This window comes from Borostomias antarcticus (assembly GCF_949987555.1).
Source record: "Borostomias antarcticus genome assembly, chromosome: 1".
Classification (NCBI taxonomy): domain Eukaryota; kingdom Metazoa; phylum Chordata; class Actinopteri; order Stomiiformes; family Stomiidae; genus Borostomias; species Borostomias antarcticus.
The window spans coordinates 54297940-54319931 of NC_140234.1; the positions used below are offsets into that span (position 1 = coordinate 54297940).

A 21992-nucleotide genomic window follows, 5' to 3' on the forward strand; every position below is an offset into this window, starting at 1 on the left:
TGCATGGTGATGAAGCACACATACAGGTCCCACAATGACTGCCGTGCTTTGAGACAGTCAACACACAGTCCACTCCCCCCTGTCTGTCTACAGGCCTAGAGGGGCCACAGCCAATTGCATTGATGGCATAGTTCTCGTAATGCTTCAGTCTATCATTGAATCTGTCTTGAATGCCCTTATGGAGGGCTGCATCTTAGGGGGCTCCCTTGTCTTTTGTTCAATGAGCACTGTGTGGTCTCAGAGAGGTATGACTGTCTGATGTTAACGGTAGAACTTTGAGGGAGACACACGTGGTTGCAGAGATAAGAGTAAAGCTGATCAAATCTCATCCCACCAAGGACAGGAGTTCATCCCATTCGAGCAGAGAGAGATTAATCTGGAGTCAAACCCAGCTGTAGAGAGCCTCCTCACACTGCTGCTTCAGACCATCAAGCATATCACTGATGACAGGAGTCCCCTCTGGGGCGTCAATGGCCTCCCTTCACCCAGCAAGAGCTTTGATCAAGATTCAAGATCAAGATCAAGATCCCTTTTATTTGTCACGTGTAACGTATGATGTACAGTCACAGTGAAATGTTGCTGCCGGCTCCAAGATTATGCTGCAGATCATCTCTAGCACTCAATTTTAAAATTACAAATTTACAAGTTACTAATTTACAATTTACAAAAATTAAAATTTTACAAATTAACACAAATTACACAGTTATAGGTAAGCATTAGTACCTTTGAGATTATGGTCACGGTGGAGGTCAAAGATTCAGGTCTGTGTAAAACCTTACAGTATATCAGTAAGGGTTGTATGCTGTTTGTTTTTTGTTGAAATGAGTGGCTTTCATTAAAGAATCATTGGGGTTTAGGTAAGGCAATATTGATACAGTAGTACATACTACATATCATGCATTACTCATGCTAATGATCTGGCTCTGCACACTCCCTGTTTGCATCCTACCTGATGGGCCGCTCCTCCCAGGTGACATGGAGAGCGTCGATGTCGGAATCGTGTAGTCTGACTGCGGGGATTCCACAAGGGTCTGTCCTGGGTCCTCTCCTGTTTTCCCTCTACACTACATCTCTGGGCTCTGTCATTCGCTCGCATGGCTTCTCCTGTCACTGCTATGCCAATGACACCCAACTGGTCCTGTCATTTCCCCCTTCTGATACACAAGTGGAGACACGCATAGCTACAGTAGGTGCTTGGCTGACATCTCGGAGTGGATGACGACACATCACCTCAAGCTCAATCTGGACAAGACTGAGCTGCTGTTACTCCCGGGGAAGGGCTGCCCGCACCGGGACCTGGCCATCACCATTGAAGACACACTGGTGATGCCGACTCGGACTGCGAGGAATCTGGGTGTGACCCTGGATGACCAACTGTCGTTTTCCGCACGTCACATCCGTCACACGCTCCTGCAGATTCATGCTCTAGAACATCAGGAGGATTCACCCTTTCCTCACTGAGGAAACGGTGCAGGTACTCATCCAGGCCCTGGTCATCTCCCGCCTGGACTACTGCAACTCCCTCCTCGCTGGGGCCCCGGCGTCAGCCATTAAACCTCTGGAACTTGTCCAGAAAGCTGCTGCTCGCCTGGTGTACAACCACCCCAAGTTCTCCCACACAACTTCCCCCCCGGTCGATCGGACTCTTCTCTGTCCTGGCCCCGTGGTGGAATGAACTGCCCACTGATGTCAGGACAGCAGAGTCGCTGCCCATCTTTTGTCGCAGGCTCAAAACTAATCTCTTCAAGAAGTACTACAACAATCCTCCCTCCTAAGCACTTATTGTATTTTATTGTATTGTATTGCACTGTACTTTAGATTGCTGTTCTTGCACTTTGCCTTCAGCACTAGATTATGCTCTTAGTCACTTGTTTTAGAAAGAAGATGCACTTGTGAATTCTGGCAAGTAGTAGTACATTGGCTTTTCCTACGTTAAATGCAATTATTGTTAGTCGCTTTGGATAAAAGTGTCTGCTAAATGACTGTAATGTAATGTAATGTAATGTACAAAGAAGAGAAACCAGCATCTAACTGGTGAGCTATTACTGCTCAGCTCAGTCACAAAGGAATATTGAATAATTTAATAATGTAATAATTCAGCTTGGTACGAATTAGTTATTCATACTGTATGAGTGGAAATTTAGTTGTAATTATGGTTTCTGAAGTCATTTATTGTGTTTGTACATGTAATTTGATGAATGACCAACCACACTGCCTTTTTAATATAACATTAAATCAGTGCTGTTTTTACCAGCGGAAGGAACCACTGACATTGAGAGTCCCATACAGTAGACAGAGGAGCATTTCATGGCATCATACTTATGCGCAAACCAAAGATGTCTGAATACCCTGAATTAAAGCCCACAGTTCTTTTGACATTTGATATTGGTTTCAAATGTGCATTTCAAACAGTTGATGTGTTTAAAATGAATTACAGTGTTTTACTTTGAAATAATTTAATGTGGCACAAGGCAGATGAGCCGAAGTGATCCAGACAGGTTCTGGGATGTTGCCTGACAGTCAGACGGCAGGAATGTTCTTGCTGGCGTTTATCCCCCCTCACCTGGTCTCCCAGGTCTAATCCCCCACCAGGTAGAGGGGAGATAAAGTACATCTCAACAGAAATACCCTGGCCTCTGCCAACAGGAATTCCCCTTGGTAGAATCATTTAGTATTTCACTACAACACCTTGATGTTCTGAGTTTGAGTAAGTGATATTAAGTCTACTGTAGGGTTATACAATGACATATTCAGCATGACGATTCACATAGTTTGGTCAAAAAGGTCTCTCGGTTTAAACTCTGAAAATTACCATATGTGTACCGTTCTACACCAAAAACCATGGGAAATTATATTAGAATTGTTCTTTTTACTTGAGCATGTCCCTAATAGGCCTATACTGTAAGATAATAGATTCTTAACAATGATAGTGTCTTTTAGGGGAGAAAAGGGAGAGGTCTAATCTGTCGGCAGGCAGACAGAACAGTATTCATTAAATTTTGTTTTTGATTGCTCCGCTGAGAGATGATACTTTGGACTTGAATGACTGGGATTGACGTGATATGAGACTTTTCAACAATTTGTAATTATGACCTTTGCTCAGAGCCTACAAATGGTCAGCTAATAAAGTGCTTCAGAGAAAGTGGACGCTCTGTTGGCACAGGTAAAGGTGTTACCTAGCAACCCCTGTCCTATCGGTCTGGCTGGGGGGGGGCTATCTCTGGAGATGTACCCCCCCTACAAAGCCTCCACAGGCCCCATGAGCAACAACAACAGGTTCATTCTTTGCACCACTGCTGACCTCATTGTCTCTTTGTGAGGGAAAATCCATCCAGAGTTACATTCTGTTAAATGGCAAATGGTCCACCAGCTGGGAGCAGACCACATCTACTCTGTCTCCCTTACAGGCCTGCAGATGAGCTCTGAAGAGCCTTTCTCAGAAGAGGCTTTCTCCTCTGGGCTGTACTCAAGGAAAACATGGTAAGACAGCAGATATTTTCTTATGCCGCTCTCTGTCTTTTCTCTGTGAATCTTTGTTATTCATATAGATAACAACCTCTCTTTCTCTCTCTCTCTCTCTCTCTCTCTCTCTCTCTCTCTCACACACACACACACACACACACACGCACACACACACACCTCTCTTCCGCGCACATGATTAGCCTAGAAACAGATGTTGTTTATACATACTGTATAACTACAGGACATGTGGCTCAGTGCTTACCTATGAATGGTTATAATTGATCTATTTCTAACAAATGCTGTCAAAATGTTAATTTCATGATATTCAATTAAGTTTCATTACCGACATTGAATTGTTTTATTGAAGTATAAGTCAAAATTTTCTCTGGCACAATAAACTGGTGTTGATTTAAGGGATGCATTTCACATATATCAATACCCAAAAGCGCTCATCAACATACTAGGCCAGATGGTATTTACAAGGGATTTGTAAATAATGAGATCCTATTTTTTCTCATTCCACATTCAGGTTTCTCACCACATCCATGTCCACATGGCGCTGGAATTATTTAACTGCTATGATTATTTCTGATTAATCAGTACATGCTGCTAATCATTTACAGTGATCTGTGAAATTATGGATTAATCTCTCATAAATATCTGTATTACCTACAGTACATGTGATACAGACACCTGTATACAGGTAGCAGTGTTATATTATATATATATATTGTTATATATATATTATATGTTATATATATATTGGGGAAAGTATGTATGTCTTTTGTGACTAATTACTTTGCAGAATAAATCATATATTTTCAACAGACCTGTGACATGTACGGACATTTACATCTGTGATTCCAATTCCAGACACCTGGACTGGACATTCCTGTGGGATGTCTGGGCTCTGCAGCTCTAATTAAATCTGTGCGATATGGAGACTGATGTGCCGTGAGGGGCGGCAGTAAGAAAGGTTTCATGTTCATGACGAGTGACCGAGAAAACTCATTACGTAAACAGCAATGAGATGTAGCCATTGTGTTTCTTCTGTTTCAGAGTCTTGATGGAGACACACTGTCAGTGATTGAGAATCCTGCGGCTGTCAGTCATTCTTTCCATCAAGAGAAGACAGGAGTGGGAGGAGCCAGGGGAGCCAAGAGCTGCCATGGCTGGCTAAAAGGAATTCCCTCTACCAATCACGGTAGGGTCTCGTGGCGCACTGTCTAGACTCTAATGGCTCTGAAAACACAGGCAATAACATGCCTATTACCTCATTAGCAGTAACACATAGCAAGGCCCACTGCAATATGCAAAGCCAGACAAGCCTCAGTACTTAATCTCACTGTGTAGTAGATCAATGTCAACATTTGTGCTTTATTATGCAACAGAAGCCAAAGTATAGTACATGTAACATAGCTGGCAATTATCTGCAAAATCACCTACCAGAGAATATATCACACTAACAACAAGCTAACAGGCTAACATAACTTATTTTATATTCTACTCAGATTACCTATAATCAGTGTTTAACTCGGCAGCCTGTGCTCTGGTGTCAGCCCACAGGCTGGTGAGATTCCTGGCAGCTGTGTGTGCTGTGGGCCTTCTCGGAGGCCTGGCTGTAGGAGTCTGGTTCCTGGGTAAGAAAGTGCCTGTGTCTAAATCAATGAGAAGTCAACATTATTTATGTGCCCTGAGAGACATAGTTATGCAAGGGTAGATCAAAATGAAGGATAATAGTCAAGTGCGGGGGACCTGTTGTCAAGTGCGGGGGGAGCTCTTGTTAGAAATCCATATACTTGCTACTCTGAAAGGTTTCTTGGTCCTTGGAATATATAATCCAAGGTAAATATCCTAAAATCATAAATATGCTTCAGCATTGGGTCATCAATCTTCTGAGCCTGTGTGATAAACTGACTGAGTGATCAGATCCCTCTGAATCCCAGTGAGGCTGCTGTTGAAGCCCACCTCCTCCCACAGCCCAGCGGGGCTGGGGGACACTAAAGAGACATCCTTCTGCAATGTGACTGAGGACATCCCAGTGACTGACTCCAGGAAAGGTCTGTGCTCCTTGGCATCACATTTTCCCCCACCCTATTATCACAGGACTGCCAGGCAGAATAACATCCTACACCAGACTTCATTTCATATTATCATTCATGAGTGACTGATACTTCTGCCTCTTGGTTGTTCTCTAGACTATATCTATCGACTAACATCACAACATCACACACTCAGCTGTTTATATTGACTACATTAGCATGGATTATAGAGCCACCATGGCTACTAACTTACCATTCCCCCCTCAAACAGGTGGATATAGTTAATTACTGTTGATCTATTCCAGCTGGCCTCTGGAGGGATTTTCAATCAATTAGGTTCAGTGTTTTACAGGATCAGCCCAGAGAACTCCCTACTGGAGATCCAGCTGGAGAAGCAGTCCACCTGGCTGCCTGTGTGCTATGAGAGGTGGAACTCCTCCCTGGGGACACTGGTCTGCCGCCAGCTGGGGTACCTCAGGTTGGTCTGACATCTTCAGACATCACTTTCCCTATTAGCCCTCAGCACCACCTCTCACTGGCTGACCACCTGATCACCCACCATCAGCTTAATAGACCACATATAATGATGGGTTGTTTTATGAGCTGTTAATGCCTCATTCACAGGCTGGCTTCATACCCCATAGGGTCAAAATTACTTTTCTATCCATTTTATCAGCAATTAAAGAGAATATGTTCTATTTCTAGACTGACCAAGCATAAAGGAGTGAACCTGACCGATATTGGGCCAAATTACACGGAAGGCTTCATTCAGATTACCTCAGAAAATAAGAACAGTCTGGAAAACATATGGCAGTTCAGGTAAGGTTGTTGACTGAGGACATGATACACATAACAGTGCAAAGACAATTATGGCAGATAATGAATTAATCAAGCATATAATTGGCTCATTCATTTTCATTCAGGGGGAGTTGCATCACAGGGAAGGTTATAGCTTTGAAATGTTTTGGTAAGTTACTCTAGGGCACTGGAAGTTTCTAGTGATAGTAGACCTTTTAAAGCCTTGAAAGAATGCTCAGTTTGATTTGCCTCTGTAGAGTGTGGAACACGTGCTAAGTTGCCCAGGATAATCGGAGGAGTGGAGGCAACATTGGGCAGGTGGCCATGGCAGGTCAGCCTTTACTACAGCAACCGCCACACCTGCGGGGGATCCATCATCACCAGCCAATGGGTGGTCACAGCAGCTCACTGTGTGCACAAGTAAGATCCCCTCTAAAGGTCAGAGTTCACAGACTCATGGTGTTGTACTGTAGATAGGGAGCTATGTAGACAGCGTGTTCAGAACATACCATCTAATGCATAAAATGAACAAACAGCAGTGCAAGATACAATGAACCTAGGACCTCACTGATAGTGACTTCCTTATTGCTGTTCCAGTTATAGGCTACCTCAGGTGTCTAGCTGGGTGGTCTACGCTGGTATTGTCACACGCAGTTCAGCCAAAATGGCTGAGTACACTGGATACACAGTGGAGAAGATCATCTATAACAAGAACTACAATCACAGAAGCCACGACAATGATATTGCTCTGATGAAACTGCGGACCCCATTCAATTTCTCAGGTCAATTGGAGCCTTACGGCTCAATTTGTATGCACTGTGTGGTCCCTATGCTGGGCAGAACTGTCAGCTATTATGATTAGAGGGATAATCAGCTCCATATCACGATCCAATTTGACTTCAAAACGTCCAACCAGGTTTCCTAATATTCTGCATAATATTCATTACTTCTAGATACCATCAGGCCTGTGTGCCTGCCACAGTATGACCATGATCTCCCAGGAGGAACGCAGTGCTGGATCTCTGGATGGGGCTATACACAGCCTGATGATGGTACTGCACAGCACAGCAGTCCATACTTTATACTGAATCAATAATTAATTACTTAATGTCAGTGAAATCAGATATTTGAAGATATACAGTAAAAATGCTGTATGGTATAGTATGTCCTTTCCAAACTTGGTTGTCTTTCTTTTTCAGTTCATATCCCTGACACTCTGAAGGAAGCCCCTGTTCCACTGATAAGCCAAAAGAAGTGCAACAGCTCTTGCATGTACAATGGAGAGATCACTCCTCGGATGCTCTGTGCGGGATACAGCGAGGGCAAAGTGGACGCATGCCAGGTCAGCTCCCAGACATGAATGCGGTTCCTACTCACCTTGTTCCACTCAGACGTGTATCGAGGGAGGAGAGAGAGAGAGAGAGAGAGAGAGAGAGAGAGAGAGAGAGAGAGAGAGAGAGAGAGAGAGAGAGAGAGAGAGAGAGAGAGAGAGAGAGAGAGAGAGAGAGGAGACATGGCTATTAGCATGTGGTCCATCTGTGTAGTGGCCACTGTGAGTGGCAGCAGGCTCTAGGTGTGTTCTTGCCTCCCTTCCAGGGGGACAGTGGGGGGCCTCTGGTGTGCCAGGATGACAATGTGTGGAGACTAGTGGGCGTGGTCAGCTGGGGTACAGGGTGTGCTGAGCCCAACCATCCTGGCGTGTACACCAAGGTAGCTGAGTTCCTAGGATGGATCTATGACATGATTGAGGTAATCATAGCATAATGTATAATAACAAACATTCTAACTAAGTCCTGACAGTCTCAGTTCCATATCTACAGTACAAGTTCGTTTCTGCTTTTGAAATAGCCTCACATGTAGGTCTACCTACATACCTATGTTTTCCTTTGTTTCAGAGTTACTGAGAGAGAAGAGGACAGGTTTTAAAAAAGCAAGAGGACTCAGAAACATGCTCCTGACAATCTTTATCCTATTTAAAACTGTCACTACCTCCTTATATTGACAATGGTATAATTACTGTAGTATACAGCAATATTTTTTACTATAAGTGTTTGTCATATAAATTGTATTAAACAAAACTGGGAAAATATGTACCATATATTCGTCATGTACTTAAAATAAATTATGCAAATATTATAATAATTTCTCATGAATATTTGGGTCTCGTGCAAGCCCCCTCCCTTCCACCACCAGGTGGCGCTGTTGTGCCTGATAGCGCTCCTCCTCGTCCTGTTACCTTGGTAACAGGGAACCTGGTTCACAACAGAAGCTCGTTTTCCCATCAGAGCTTTGTGTGGGTCGTGTGTTGTTGTTTTGGCCATAACAGGACAAAGGTTAGTAAACATATGCGCCTTGCACACGCTGAATAAATGGTACTCTGAATAAAAGTTTCAGTAACTAACTGCAAACCAACCCATTGAAAGACAATCCCAGTCGAGTCTACTTACTTACTTGTAAGTGTATTGCCCAGGCTAGCTATGCACAGATAACTAGCTAGCCTAACGTTAGTTATCCAGTAACGTTAAGTGAGGGTAATGCAACTGCGCTGACCAATGATGCACTGCCAAACTGACTCACACTGCATCTTATTTCAGAATGTCATTCCAAGGGTGTCCAAAGGATGCTTTGCAGCAGGTCAACCAGATCTGGTCCATGTTAGATGACATGTCTCAGAATGACCCTGAAAGCTACCACACGTTCATTGAGCGCCAGATGAAGGAGGGAGCTGACTTCTACTCACCACCGGAGCCTGATTCCTGCCTGCGCACTGAAATACTGGTAACTTGCTTGAAATGACACACATGGATACGTAAGCCTAGTTATAATAGTATATAATATAAGCCTTATATAATATAAGAGAGCTTCATTTAAGTGTGGAGACCGAACAGACTGTTGCATTTTGTTTGTGTCAGGAGCCAAAGAGAGGGTTGCTGTACATCAATATCTGTGGGTGGAAACACGTTCCTGCTGTTCCTCTGGAAGACCGCAGCAAGCCAGTGCCTGTGTTTGGAGGGAGACTGGAGACACATACTGATGGAGGAGGTAGTCGCCGTTGCGTTGCTGCTCCTTAATTAGGCCTAATCAAATCTCATTAAAACCAGGAGTAGGGAAAACTTGGCACATTAATTACTATTAAGTAAGCTTCACACACCATACCGTTTGTATTACCAGGAGAAAAGACTGTATTTGCAGAAAGGCTCAGGTGATGCAGTATCTCACGGTGCTTTCGTGTACCCCTGGGCTCAGAAGAGCACAGTGTGCTGGATGTAGCGTTCAGCCCTCTGGTTCTCCGGGTGGCGCAGCTGGACCGGCGAGAGAAGGAACAGGTCCACCTGCTGGCCCTGCGCTTCACGCAACAGCATCACGGCCTGCGTCTGTCCCAGCAGTACGCCGTCTGCAGCAGCAGGCTGAAGGGCAGCCTGGGGGACATGCAGCATCGCCTGGGCTCACACTCACAACAGCAGCAGTCCAAACCCTCTGCCATCACACAGCCTGACCCAGGTAGGAGGAAAGGATGTTCTTTGACTGTACTGTTTTTTTTATTTTTTTATTCTTTCTTACTCATCACCAGTCTGGGTAAAGGTTTGCTTATGTTCCATTACACCATAGTGTCTATCAGTAGTTAGAGTTTTGGGAGAAACTTTTGACTAAGGTTTATTTGTCCATGACCTTTTTTTCACATTCTCTCCAATTTCCCAGCATTGCACACCCCAGCCTCCCTCCTCCAACATATCTCCTCGCTGCATGTCGGGGACAGTGAGGAGAGCTCACCTGTCCAGCTCACCCTGGAGCCTGGGGACCAGAATAAGAACAAGAACCTGATCCAGGTGATCTCCAGCCACGTCTCAGCCCAGCCCCAGAAGCCCCAGCACCGGCTCACTGTGAACTCCGACCCCGGGGGCATCTCTCGGAGTGTGGAGCTGACGGTGGAGCTACCAAAAGTCTGCTCCATGTCAGACTGCCAACTCAGCATCTCCCAGGTCTCTATGCTGCCACTACCCACTCCAATGTAGCATATGGGTCATGTCTTTAGAGTATTACTCTTATTTATCTGAACTGATTAATTGCACACCTCTTTTTTCTTTTCTTATTTTAATCTAATGGAACCCATTGAGACAAAGGTCTAATTTGTGATGGTGCCCTGGTTACAAGCATTCATAGTGTTTAAAAATCAATACAAAAACATTATACATCAATACATTTTACACATTCAAGCTGAAAATATCATGGCAAAATTATATAAAACATACACACACCTCCACTTCAAATTCAAATGTTGTATTTTTTTATTTGCTCAATGAGACTTACGGCATGAAAATCTCTTGAAGCTCATTTCATGCTCTATGAGCACAATACTAAAAGCAGTTTTTCCCAGTTTTTGACTTGAGTGACCTCAAGAACTAACGAATCCCAAGACCTTGTCTAGTAATAACTAGAACGCCATGTGATAATGGATGTCAGGTAATTTGGTAGCTTTTGTAAGATTAATTTGTAAACATACAGGAGTTAGTGCTGTGTTCTCGTAGCAGCCAGGGACGGCCAACCCACTGCCTGATACAGGTGACAATGATGCATTCTAAAATGATCACCCTACAGTAGTATTTAAGTCTAAACTATCATAACTTAGTCCCCTTCACTCACTGTGGAGCATGAGATAGCTGTGTCTAACAGTGCATTGCACTGTGTATGTATTACCCTGTAGGATGATGTGCTGTTGGAGGTGGAGGATCTGTATCATCTACACTTGGAGCTCCCACAGACGGTGAACGAGGACAGTGCCTGCGCCACGTTCAACAAGAAGACACAGAGATTGACTCTGAAAGTGTCTGTGCTCTGAATGCTTTAGGTCATCCATTTACAACCATTCTATTAACCCCCCCCTCCCCACACACACATACTGTATCTCCCAGACAATAATGTGTCTCCCTGCTGTGACGGGAATTAAATTGTGAAGCTAGCGATGACAAGTAACACAGTTACTTTAGATCCCTCAAAAGCAAACAGACCAAAATAAATGGAGTTCCCGCTATGACTCATGCATCGCATTAAACGACCCTAACAGTCCTGGTTTTGCCCAAGTTGTCCCTCTGAACTTGACTGGTGTGCAATAACCATATCTATGACCCAAGTGTGTTTTGGTGTATTTATGTCAGTTAATAGCACACATGAGACATAATTGACAACTAGTCAGTATTCATGCAGTAATTCATGTTTATTAAAACATCACAACTGTCTCAGAATAACTTTTGTTTGAACATTTTTTGTTTGGCAATCTACAACTGGTGTAAAATGTTTAATGTCCATAGGAAAGATACATTTTTTAAAGTATGGTTTTACGATTTGAAAAAGTAATAAATAGATTGGTCCCAATGTCTATTGCCTAATAGAACTGCTGAATACTGAGAGGGTTTTATGGCATCGTAGTCCAGTGGTCATAGTTCAGTTGGTGCTCCAGCGACTTTACCTTCTTTCTCCATGATCCTCCTCTACCCAGGCCACAATCTTCCCCTCCCAGCCCGGCACCACTGCCCCATCCTGGAACACCTGACAAGCACAACCACACAGCAGCACCAGGCCAGTCAGATAGCCCACAGACTCCAGTGTTTCCCCTACCATTGCCTTGGAGGGGTGGCCTGTCCGACAAATGGGACCTCCCGCCCCTCCTGAAAGACCCAAAAAGTCAAAAATAGCTGACTTTTAGATCGCTAACATTTTTAGCATAAGTCAATGTAGCGGACATTTTCTGACTGGGAGTGAGATATTAAAATATTTTCTGTTGCTGTAGCTGGCTACATAAGTAATGTAACCACAGTTTAATGTATGTCTTCTGATGTTGGTACAGTAATTCTATAGGCTAACATTAGCTAGGCTAACATTAGCTAGGCTATGTGTTGTGGATTAACTAGGCATTCAAGTTAGTTCACATTTTCCCATTTAGGCTATGCATTTTCAGCAATGCTTTTGCAATTTCTCTGTTCAGCATTCTGCAGGAAATGTAATTTATTCTACTAATATGTTTTTATGTTTGCATTGTATTAATATTGTTAATATTTATTTAAGCATTCGTTTCATCTCAGCTCAGTGTCAAAAAATGCACTGATATAACAAACATGGATATCTATGCTAACAAAGGCCTTTATGGTGACACTGTCGACATGCCCACCCCGTGACAACACTAGTTGTTTTGGGGGGCCTACCGCCCCCCCTGAAAAAAATCTGAGGGAAAACACTGGACTCTCATGTATAATTTTGCAAAGGCCCTGTTAGACGCAAAGGCCCTGCTTATTTCTTAGTCCTTCCCACGTAATGTGACCTTCTAGTCACATCCCCACACTCCAATTCCCCTGTGAGGTACTCAAAACGCCTACCTCCTCTTTCACAGTTCCGAACTCTGGGTCAAGGGCTTTGAAGTGGTATCTGAAGCTGCCCTGCCTGTCCACAGCTGCCTTGAAGTCCCGCAGTGTCACCTCTCCCAGCCTGTCGGCACAGCACAGTCTGTCAGAGGGGATTGAACACTGATCTGTGCAGAGACATACACACAGGCACATACACTCACAACGACACACAGCATGCAATGCCGCAGGCAAAATCACACAACATACATTTCTGGGTTCCTACCTTTTGGGGATGTTGACCAGGAAGGGTGTGAGTGAGCGGTCAGTGAAGTAGAGCACTTTAGTAGACACTGAGGAGTTCAGCCCAGGGCTACTGTGAGAGTGAGCTATTTCTGGATACAAATATAATGACAAATCACAAACTGGCTCAAGCTCAACAGCAACCATATCTCTAATACCTGTATGTCAGTGTAATTGAGTTACACGATTAAAATTTTTCTTAATGAGAAGAGAATCCGTGATGGGCATGACCAATTTAGAATAAACAGCAAGCAGTCTGTCTTACTTGAGCTCGGTGGCCATGAATCCCGGTCTGTGGGGTTGGCCCTCCGTCCCGGTGATTTGAACTGGCTCTAGAGAAGGACAAAGGCCTATTATTAGTGAGCTAGCTAGAGAAATGCCTGACAGGCCATGTCCACTAGCCAGCAAATGAAATTGCGTGATGGCGTGCCCTCTGTGGTTTGATCGCTTGTGGGCCTTTGGCTCGGTTTCACTTCCTCACCCGCCGCCATTATCAGTTGACTCAAATGTGTCTGTGGGATTGTTAATATGTCACTTTATTACGTTTTAATGTAATTTCAGGTGAGAAAGTAAGGATGTAAATCTCAATATGTGGTCAGTTTATTGAAATAAGCTCTGACTGATTTGGGGAGATCGTTGGCCAAAGTCTGTTTGATACTTTTACCTTCTCCTGATTGGACACGCCACGCAAAATTTGCCTGGAATCTATACAGAATTGCTTCGCAGTCTATTTTATGCAACTTAGCTGCAAATCCGCATCACCTTGCCAGAGGGATCTGCCCGGCACTGGAAGATCATCAATTCAAATGCTCTCCATTGGTTTTGAATTGGAGGCAATATTTTTAACAAGACACCTCTAGCTAGTGGACACGATCCTTGAGTCATTCATAATAGGCTCCAGCTTTACAAGCACAGTTCCAAAACCATAATATTTTGACGATTTTGTAATACATTACAGTCATTTGGTCATACAGTCAAATGGTGTGTGTGTGTGTGTGTGTGTGTACCCCTCGTTCCTGTCTACGGTGTGGGTCCAAGGTGTGTAGGCGGTCCATGAGACTGGCCACGCCCTGCTCCAGTGTGTCCAGGGTGTGATGCTGCGGGTCATGGCCAGAGAAGCTGTCTCTCAAACTACGCAGAGCCTCCCTCACCAGTTGTAGCTCCTCCCCCTGGTATCACACACACGCACCAGACATATAAATGCACATGCACACATACACACCAGAAATAGACATGCACACGCAGCAAGCACAGGTACACACATACCACATGAAATGCTGTAATTGGCGGCTGTTGATCATATAAAGGTAATTGACTTAACCTCATTAAGTCAAACAGACAGCCATATAGCCATGCCATGTTATGTGTCCTCACTCTCACTCATACAGTCTGCCAACACGGCTCAGGGAGTATGAAAGATACATTTCTATTAAAATAAACTTAAAATCTTGGTTGAGAGATGGTCAAGTGTATGACCATTTTCACTGAGGGGTTGTAATGTATTTTAATGTATTGTAATGTATTCTATCAGCAGGCTTAGTAACCTACTGCTTCCTACTGTGTTTTAATTATTGTAGTGCTCATGACACCTGCCCCAGATACTACGGTTGAAAATTAGCCAATCTGGCTAAACTGGCATATTTACGAAATGTTCCTTAATATGCAGTCTCTGTATTTTAAACCAATAAACTAAACAGTATGGAGAAAATATTTGAATGACATTTAATTTAGGTCACATATGCATTATGTAATAAGGCTGTGAATACCCATATATACAACATTGTAACTTATCAATATATCACAGTGAAGTGTTTGTTTACTTCTTACCTCCATTTGTTGAAAGGCCACGGGAGGGGATGGACCCCCTGAATGACTGTATGCATGGTTTTCATTCCTAGATGACTGTAAAATGAGAGAAAATACACCATGGACTGTAAACTCTGCAAGGCACATACAGTAGCTGCATTTTAATATAGCTATAACAATGTGCATATATGAACTAGCATACACATGTTTAACAGTAGTGGTATTATGTCCTAGTGGTGGTAATAGTTCCTTACTCTTCCACGGCTGCTTTCATTTGTGTTGTGCAGGGCTTCATCCAGTTTCTGCTGCTGCTGCTGAAGTAATCTATCCTTCTTCCCAAGCAGCTGCTGATTAGTTGACAAATTACTATAAGAACTTAAATTCAGTGATTAAAAATTAATTAAATTCAACTCATCTACACAGTTAAGTTCAAATAATCTAGTGTCAATGTATGTATAAATGCCCATATGTATTTATTATGTACTTATGGAAATACCTCATATTCACTGAGTAGTCCGTTTCGATCACTCAGCTTCCGTTTGAGCTCTGCCTGCAAATATGAAACCATAACCATGTATTTGTAATGCGAGTGGAACCTCGCATAAACGCAATGTCTGACGTCAAACAGATAAATCTAATTTCACTCTCGAACATCACTCCCTGACTCACGTTCTCTCCTTCCAGCTGCTCTCTGGCCATGCCGCACCTCAGCACCTCCTGTTTGAGCTGCAGCACGGCGTCCTCCTGCGCCGCCATGCGCTGCTGCAGGGCATCCTAACGAGGAGAGGTACATCGAAGACATGTCTACTCTAGAGACATCTGTGCTGTTGTACATGAGTGACACCACTGATGCCTAGTAGTACCTCGACAGACGCATACGTCAGATGCTTCGAATGCCTAGAGCAGAGCCTGCCTCGACAGAGCAGAGACAGACAGAGCAGAGCAGAGCCTGCTCTAGGGGGCACACTTGAAGCTGAAGGTGAGGCGTAACCTTTGCCCAGCCATAGCTGACAAGATACTGTGGCTAAACAACTAAACCCTAACCCTTTTACCAGACAGAAGCAATGTGGAGAGGATTTGTTTGGCAGGGCTTACCTTAATGGCCTGAAGGTGGCGTGCCTCCTGTTTGTGCCTTAGGAGTTCCCTCTGACAGACAGACAGAGAGACAGAGACATTGATTGCAGCACTTAGTGGACGCTTCCAGGCTCTTGTGGCAGCTCATCCACATTCAGTTCAATTACTTTTACACACTGAATCTGTACCTTTAGATCGAGGGCCTCCTCCATGCTCTGGTCCAGGCGACTGCGGATCAGAACCTTCAAAGGGAGAGGAGATGGGCACCATAATGAGAGTGGAGTACAGGAGATTGTGGGCTGGCATGACAGCAGGCTAAGCAGATAAGATACTAGATGCATTCATGCTCTGCTGTATCTGCCCCTGTGGGAAATGAAGTGATGGTGAAAACATCATGGCCTGACAAGGTCTGACACCAATACATCACAGACAGTGGCAAACAAGGCATGTTATCTGAAGTGAATGAGAGAGAGAGAGAGTGTTAAGGTAATGTACCAGCTGCTGCTCGGCGTTGGCCCGGCTATCCCCGAAGCTCGCAGGGCCGTCCTGGTCGTCCTCAGGGAGAGAGCCATGCAGCAGCAAAGCCTGGAGGGAGGGAGGGTGAGAGAGAGAGAGACAGACACACACACACACAATGAAAGACACACGCAAGCATGGATACACAAACACACACACACACATCAAAGCCCTGAAAACCATGCAACTTGAAATAACAGCCAAAGGTAAGAGAGAGCACTGCTAAGCACAACACACCTACTCTACTGCAGACACTGCATAGATGCACAACCTCACCTACACCTTGACCTACACAACTGTGAACATGAAGTGGAGTGGAGTGGATTAAGAGCTGTTTGGCCTGGACGAGCTGGACCATGTACGATCATTCTCGGGCTGGGCAGAGAAGGGCATGGGCAGGAGTGATTAAACTAATCCCACCCTGGAACTGACCACAATCTTCCTTCATCTGTAATCTGCACCTGTTATGTTCTATGGAGTATATTCGAGTGCACGTTGGCAGTTACCTGCAGGCGGAACACCATCCTCCTGGCCTCCTGCATCTCCCTCTCCAGCTGCTCCTGGTGGGCATCCAGCTGCTCCTCCCATGACCGCTCCTCCTCTGTCCCCTCATTCCCTGGGGCAGGACACAGAACCCAGGGAGACGCCTCCTCTAGAAGGCAGACCAGACGGACACTGGGAATGGAAACTATTTTATTGTGCAGATGGTATAGAGATACTGTACATAGATCCTTTTTCTCATTTCTATCTACAAGAGAATGAATGCAACAGCCAGCCTACCGGTATCAAATTTCCTCTCTGTCAACTCTGATTTGTCATCCCTGGCCTCCCCGTGGTCTTCACATCGAGCGTTGATAAATGCTTCTTTAGAGGTGTCTGTGGACCGAGCGATGATGTATTCTTCTTTGGGGGAGTGTGCAGGGCTGGCAGAGCTGAGGCTGGAACAGATGGTGGGCAAAGACAGACAGACGTGAGTCTGTGGGAAATACAGTACAGTGAAATTGTCAAAGCTAAGTACATGAAAGGAAGCCATTAGTCTTCTTTAAGTGATATACTATATAATGTAATGCCATCTGGACTGAATAGATATTTAAATTACCAGGGCAGTACAGATGTCTTTATTCTGACTGACAACATAACATTCTATTGAAGTATCAAAATTAACTATCAAACTTTTCCCATGCAGTATGAAGATACAGTATTAGGAGGCAGGATATTGCAACATTCAAGACATTCTTAAGATTTCTTAGTCCCCTCAAGATGTATCATTTCAAAACATTCAGTTTTCATAGTTTTCTTCCAGTTAATGCTGAGTGTGTATTCTGATTTTGTGTGTGCATTCCCAGCACTGCAGGCTGAGACCTCTTGTCATGTGTTCACTCGCATGTGTTTTTAGAAATGGATCCAGTCTTGTGTGACCTGTGACCCAAGGCATTAGATATGGTTCTCTAAAGGGAATTCCTTTCTCCCCTTTGTATCTGTGGGAATAGAACCATGCCTCTCTGTGTAGTTAAGTCATATTGCAGACAAAGCTATACAATCTTGTGCTATTCAAACCATGTCCCTGAGGCAGCTGAATAGGTGACTTTTATACTAAAGACTGTCTCCGGAATAAATACAAGATAGATGTCTAATGGGCTACATATAATTATTTTTTAAATAATGTAAGCATGAGTAATGGGATTTGCATTGTAGCTATTAGATGCTATGAATCACTGGCTTGCTGCTGGGATGACAGTCACTCTTTATAGTTCTACATGGCTGAATACAAGACAGTCGGCAACTGTATACGTGTCCTGGCATTGATTTTCTTTTGTGTTTGTAATACCTTGCCTGGTGGTTGCTATGGAGAAAGAGGCCCTGGGCATTATAGTACAGTACAGTATACTGTGAACCAGAGAGAAGGCAGCCAGTGTGACTTTACCTTCTCTCTCACAGTGCCTCAGCTGCAAAACAGCAATCAATTGGAAGAGATGTGTAGAGGCAGGCACATTTTGTATATGCTTGAATTGATACTGTTATGGAATCTGATACCGATGAGTTGTTGAAGTTCATTTAATATACAGTATACAGTATATTCATTTTAGTATAATAGCTAGCTACATTTGTCATAATGAAGTGAAGTTCACTCAGTTACTGAGAAACAGTGAGAGTAAAGGTCGACATAAACAGAACATATTGTGACCATTTTATCTGATTCTACTGTGATAATCCCCCAAGTACTTCCCCAAAATGAGTAAGACTATTTTTTCCTGAAGGAATCTTGCCATCACAACTTCAGGCAAAGCCACAGCATGTGTTGAGAACGCCCTTCTGACATTTTCGCAGGGTGTAGTTTATTAATTATTTAGGAATTTAAATCTTTTTTTAGATGCATTTCAACAGAATGAATATCTAATTTGCTTGTTTTAGATAGAATGTAGGCCTAAATAGAGTATCACTAGTAGTCTCTCCCCTTGTTGAACACTTATTCTGTAGTATGATTGTAGGTTACAGTTCATATAATTTCTTGTGTTTTGTATATTGCATTCCTTGGCACAATTGTACAGCTCTGTATATTTACATTTCCATACTTTGTATATTGTATAGTCTACAGTGTATTTATAATTGCACCTTTTAGCCTACTCTGTGTTGATGTCCAATTTGGTTGTTGTAACAGTGCAATTTCCCCTCGGGGAGGTAGGCCTAACGGGAGCATACCTATGTTCCCAGGGTTCTATGTTCCCCATCTCTATGTTCCCAGGGTCCTATGTTCCCCATCTCTATGTTCCCAGGGTCCTATGTTCCCCATCTCTATGTTCCCAGAGTCAGACGTGGTCAGAGGAGTCCGACGTGGACACAGGGGTGAGGCAGATTTAGTAGGTTGGACCCAGCTTGCATATTGCAATACCCTTGCTGCCCGCGTGCCTCTATGCTGGACACAGGCACCATCCATGTGGACACAGGAGTCAGACGTGGACACAGGAGTCAATGAGTCCCTGACAATATAAAACGTTTGGAAAGTTTACTTAATATTGAGCTGGGGCACATATGACCTGGGAACATAGAGCTGGGGAACATAGTACCCTGGGAACATAGGACCCCGAGAACATAGAGCTGGCAGGGCCCTGGGATAAGAATGATCCTTCTTGGCCTGCCTACCTAACTACTTGCCTACCAACTTTCTACTACCAACTACCTACCTACTACCTACCTACCACCATACCTACCTATTTTGAGTCCCAGCTCCAAAGGAGAACATTCCTCTGGGGACGTTTTGACTTAGCTCGTAGGCTAACGTAATTTATTACTGGCAATATTTGAGGTCTTAGGCTAGGACCTAGGCTAGAGAAGACTGATGCCACCCATCTAAACGGTTGGGACACACCCACACCTACAGATAAAAGCAGAGACTGCAGTCTCAGCCCTATAATGCTATGGTGATGAACTACCCTAGTTGGGAAATCCACACTGGGCTAATTATTTTATTTTACAAAGGTTTGACAGCTTGTCAATGGTGCTTGTAGGCTGTACTGTCACAAGTTACGCATATCAATCGCTGCATTTCACAGATAGTCTATACGTCACAAATGTGTCTCTTACCATTTCATCTGTTTGGCTCCCATGCTGCTGGTCGCACTCTTAACCTCCCATACAGTCTGTCCCCTGCATCTGGGCGATGCCCCGATCCTCAGTCAGAAACATAGCCCAAACAGCCTCGACAGCTGGGGTGGGACCAGCACTAACCAGATTCTCCACGTTGTCAATCTGAAACAGCGTGTTCAAGTCAAATCGACCGGCATTTCGCTACAGCATAAAAGCTCCAAATCCTAATCAACAGCCCTGCTCTGTTCCTATAACACTCACTGGAAGACCCCGATTGAAATCCAGGCTTAGTCTCAGCTGGTGTAAGAAGAGAGGATTGGTGTTCAGTCTGTCATCATCGGCTGAATTCTGCCTGTTTTTTCACAGCACACTGCCCCTGTGGCTGAGCTCACCCAGCTCCCATTCACGAACACAATGTTTTTGTTCCTTCTGGAGAACTGATGCAGTTACCATGCATATATTTTCTCTCTTGCTCTGTCATTCTCCCTCATGCTTTCTCCCTCATGCTTTCTCCCTCCCTTTCACTCCCTCCCTCCCTCCCTCCCTCTCGTTCTCCTGCTCTATCGAACAGGTTTTCCCCCCAGTTCTTGTTCCTTCACTGCTGAGCGGAGATATCAGACATGGCTCTGTCTGGGTGTGTATATTTACCCTCCCCCTACCCTACCACAGTCTCCTCCTTACCCCCCCCCCCCCCCCCCCTTCCTTTGGTCTCCCCCTCAGGAGGGAGGGAGGGACGGACGGACGCTGTGTGTTTTACTGGAGCTGAAATGGTGCATATCTCCTGCTATATTACTGGGTTGTGGGGCTGTTTTGAGCTATTCTGCTCTGTATTTTTGTTTTCACCCCAAATTACAGGTTTGCATGGGGCCATCAAGATCAAGTTTAAACGTGCCTGTGGGTAATGATATATTTACACAGGCCCAGAAAAATATAGGAAAACTAGAACAAGGATCCCTGCTTATGCAATGACAGCTTTTCTAAAGCTAGCAGCAGTGACAGAACATTTTGTGTCGTTTCTGAAATAATCCAAACCTTAGGCCCTGTGTGTTTTACATTATGCTTAAATGTATGAATAGTATATTTTTTCAGTTGACTATACACTAACACAAACATTAGCTTGGACAAAACGGTGGGAAAATGGCTGCCCTCTTGGTTTGCATAAAGCAGGCAATGGAAACAAAAGGCTTTGTGTGACATGGAATGCTAATGTTAAGTGTTAACTCTTTTGGGCCTCTCACTGGGGGAAGATAGTTTTTACTAAGCATCATATGTCTATCACCTACGAAACCGGCTGCTGTTGTCAGGAGATGTGTCCAATCAACAATATAACAGTGTCAAAAATGCCGGCCTGTTTTGTGTCCATGACAGAAAGCCTAACATGCCTAACAGCAACTGGTGGTTCATGGGGTTTAAATACATATGCTCTACTACTGCATTAGCTCACTAAACTAAAGCCATACAGTTGATATCAGAGGTGCAAACCAATCACAGGTGAAAAAGGTGACAAACATGCAAATCCATACATACACAGATTAAACAAATTACCTATTTTGGATTAAAAACGGCTAATTTCACCTAAAGGTGACACGTTTGCACCCCTGAGATATGTAACCTGTTGTTGAGTTTTGATTGTTTTATTTGTGTATGTATTGTAGCCTACATTAGCTCTGTGTTTATGCTAATGTTGTCAGTGGTAATGTTGTTTTTAAATTATTTTTATGTATTGCATTTTATCTGTTTATTTATAATGTTTTTAATGTTGTATGTTCCTAATGGACTATGAATGGAGTCCGGCAATAGATTTATTGATTGGTTGTTTGAATGACTGATTTATTGATTGATTGATATCATGACCAAACAAACCAAACTCATACCTCTGGCGTCATTTCTCGTGGGCGTCATGGCGTCATATCCTCTGCCACACAGAATAGGACGGAAGTTATCGTTTTGTCAGCTGGGGTGTTTAGCTTGCTAGCCAGTTAGCTCACATCACTGTTACCGCTATTAACGGTAAGGCTGTAGTAATTGAAACTATTATAAAAGCACAGTTTCCGTGTCAAAATACCAGAGCGTT

General features: G+C 43.9%; 3 protein-coding genes across 3 annotated transcripts; 2 read left to right on the plus strand and 1 right to left on the minus strand.

The window, feature by feature from the left end:
• Positions 1 to 3358: 3358 nt before the first annotated feature.
• LOC311307804 (transmembrane protease serine 5-like) lies at positions 3359 to 8206 on the plus strand (the record flags this gene model as incomplete). Its single annotated transcript, XM_084436675.1, has 14 exons — positions 3359 to 3480; positions 4138 to 4165; positions 4522 to 4666; positions 5022 to 5102; positions 5409 to 5522; positions 5841 to 5982; positions 6210 to 6323; positions 6428 to 6471; positions 6560 to 6722; positions 6900 to 7084; positions 7256 to 7354; positions 7502 to 7644; positions 7899 to 8051; positions 8198 to 8206. The coding sequence occupies 14 exons, from the start codon at positions 3359 to 3361 to the stop codon at positions 8204 to 8206; spliced, it is 1542 nt and encodes a 513-aa protein (XP_084292801.1).
• A 691-nt stretch (positions 8207 to 8897) lies between these two features.
• On the plus strand, positions 8898 to 11139 carry pih1d2 (PIH1 domain containing 2; the record flags this gene model as incomplete). Its single annotated transcript, XM_084436687.1, has 5 exons — positions 8898 to 9080; positions 9215 to 9347; positions 9549 to 9803; positions 10002 to 10282; positions 11005 to 11139. 5 exons carry the CDS (start codon positions 8898 to 8900, stop codon positions 11137 to 11139), a joined length of 987 nt encoding a protein of 328 aa, XP_084292813.1.
• Positions 11140 to 11762: 623 nt separating this feature from the next.
• dixdc1a (DIX domain containing 1a) lies at positions 11763 to 21902 on the minus strand (the record flags this gene model as incomplete). Its single annotated transcript, XM_084446534.1, has 16 exons — positions 21793 to 21902; positions 19916 to 20080; positions 17114 to 17271; positions 16840 to 16985; positions 16313 to 16402; positions 16006 to 16059; positions 15839 to 15889; positions 15413 to 15517; positions 15240 to 15293; positions 14998 to 15090; positions 14765 to 14839; positions 13945 to 14106; positions 13203 to 13269; positions 12921 to 13029; positions 12671 to 12779; positions 11763 to 11846 (listed from the first exon to the last, which is right to left on the minus strand). The coding sequence occupies exons 2-16, from the start codon at positions 19936 to 19938 to the stop codon at positions 11763 to 11765; spliced, it is 1380 nt and encodes a 459-aa protein (XP_084302660.1). The 5' UTR covers positions 19939 to 20080; positions 21793 to 21902.
• Between the last annotated feature and the right edge of the window lie 90 nt (positions 21903 to 21992).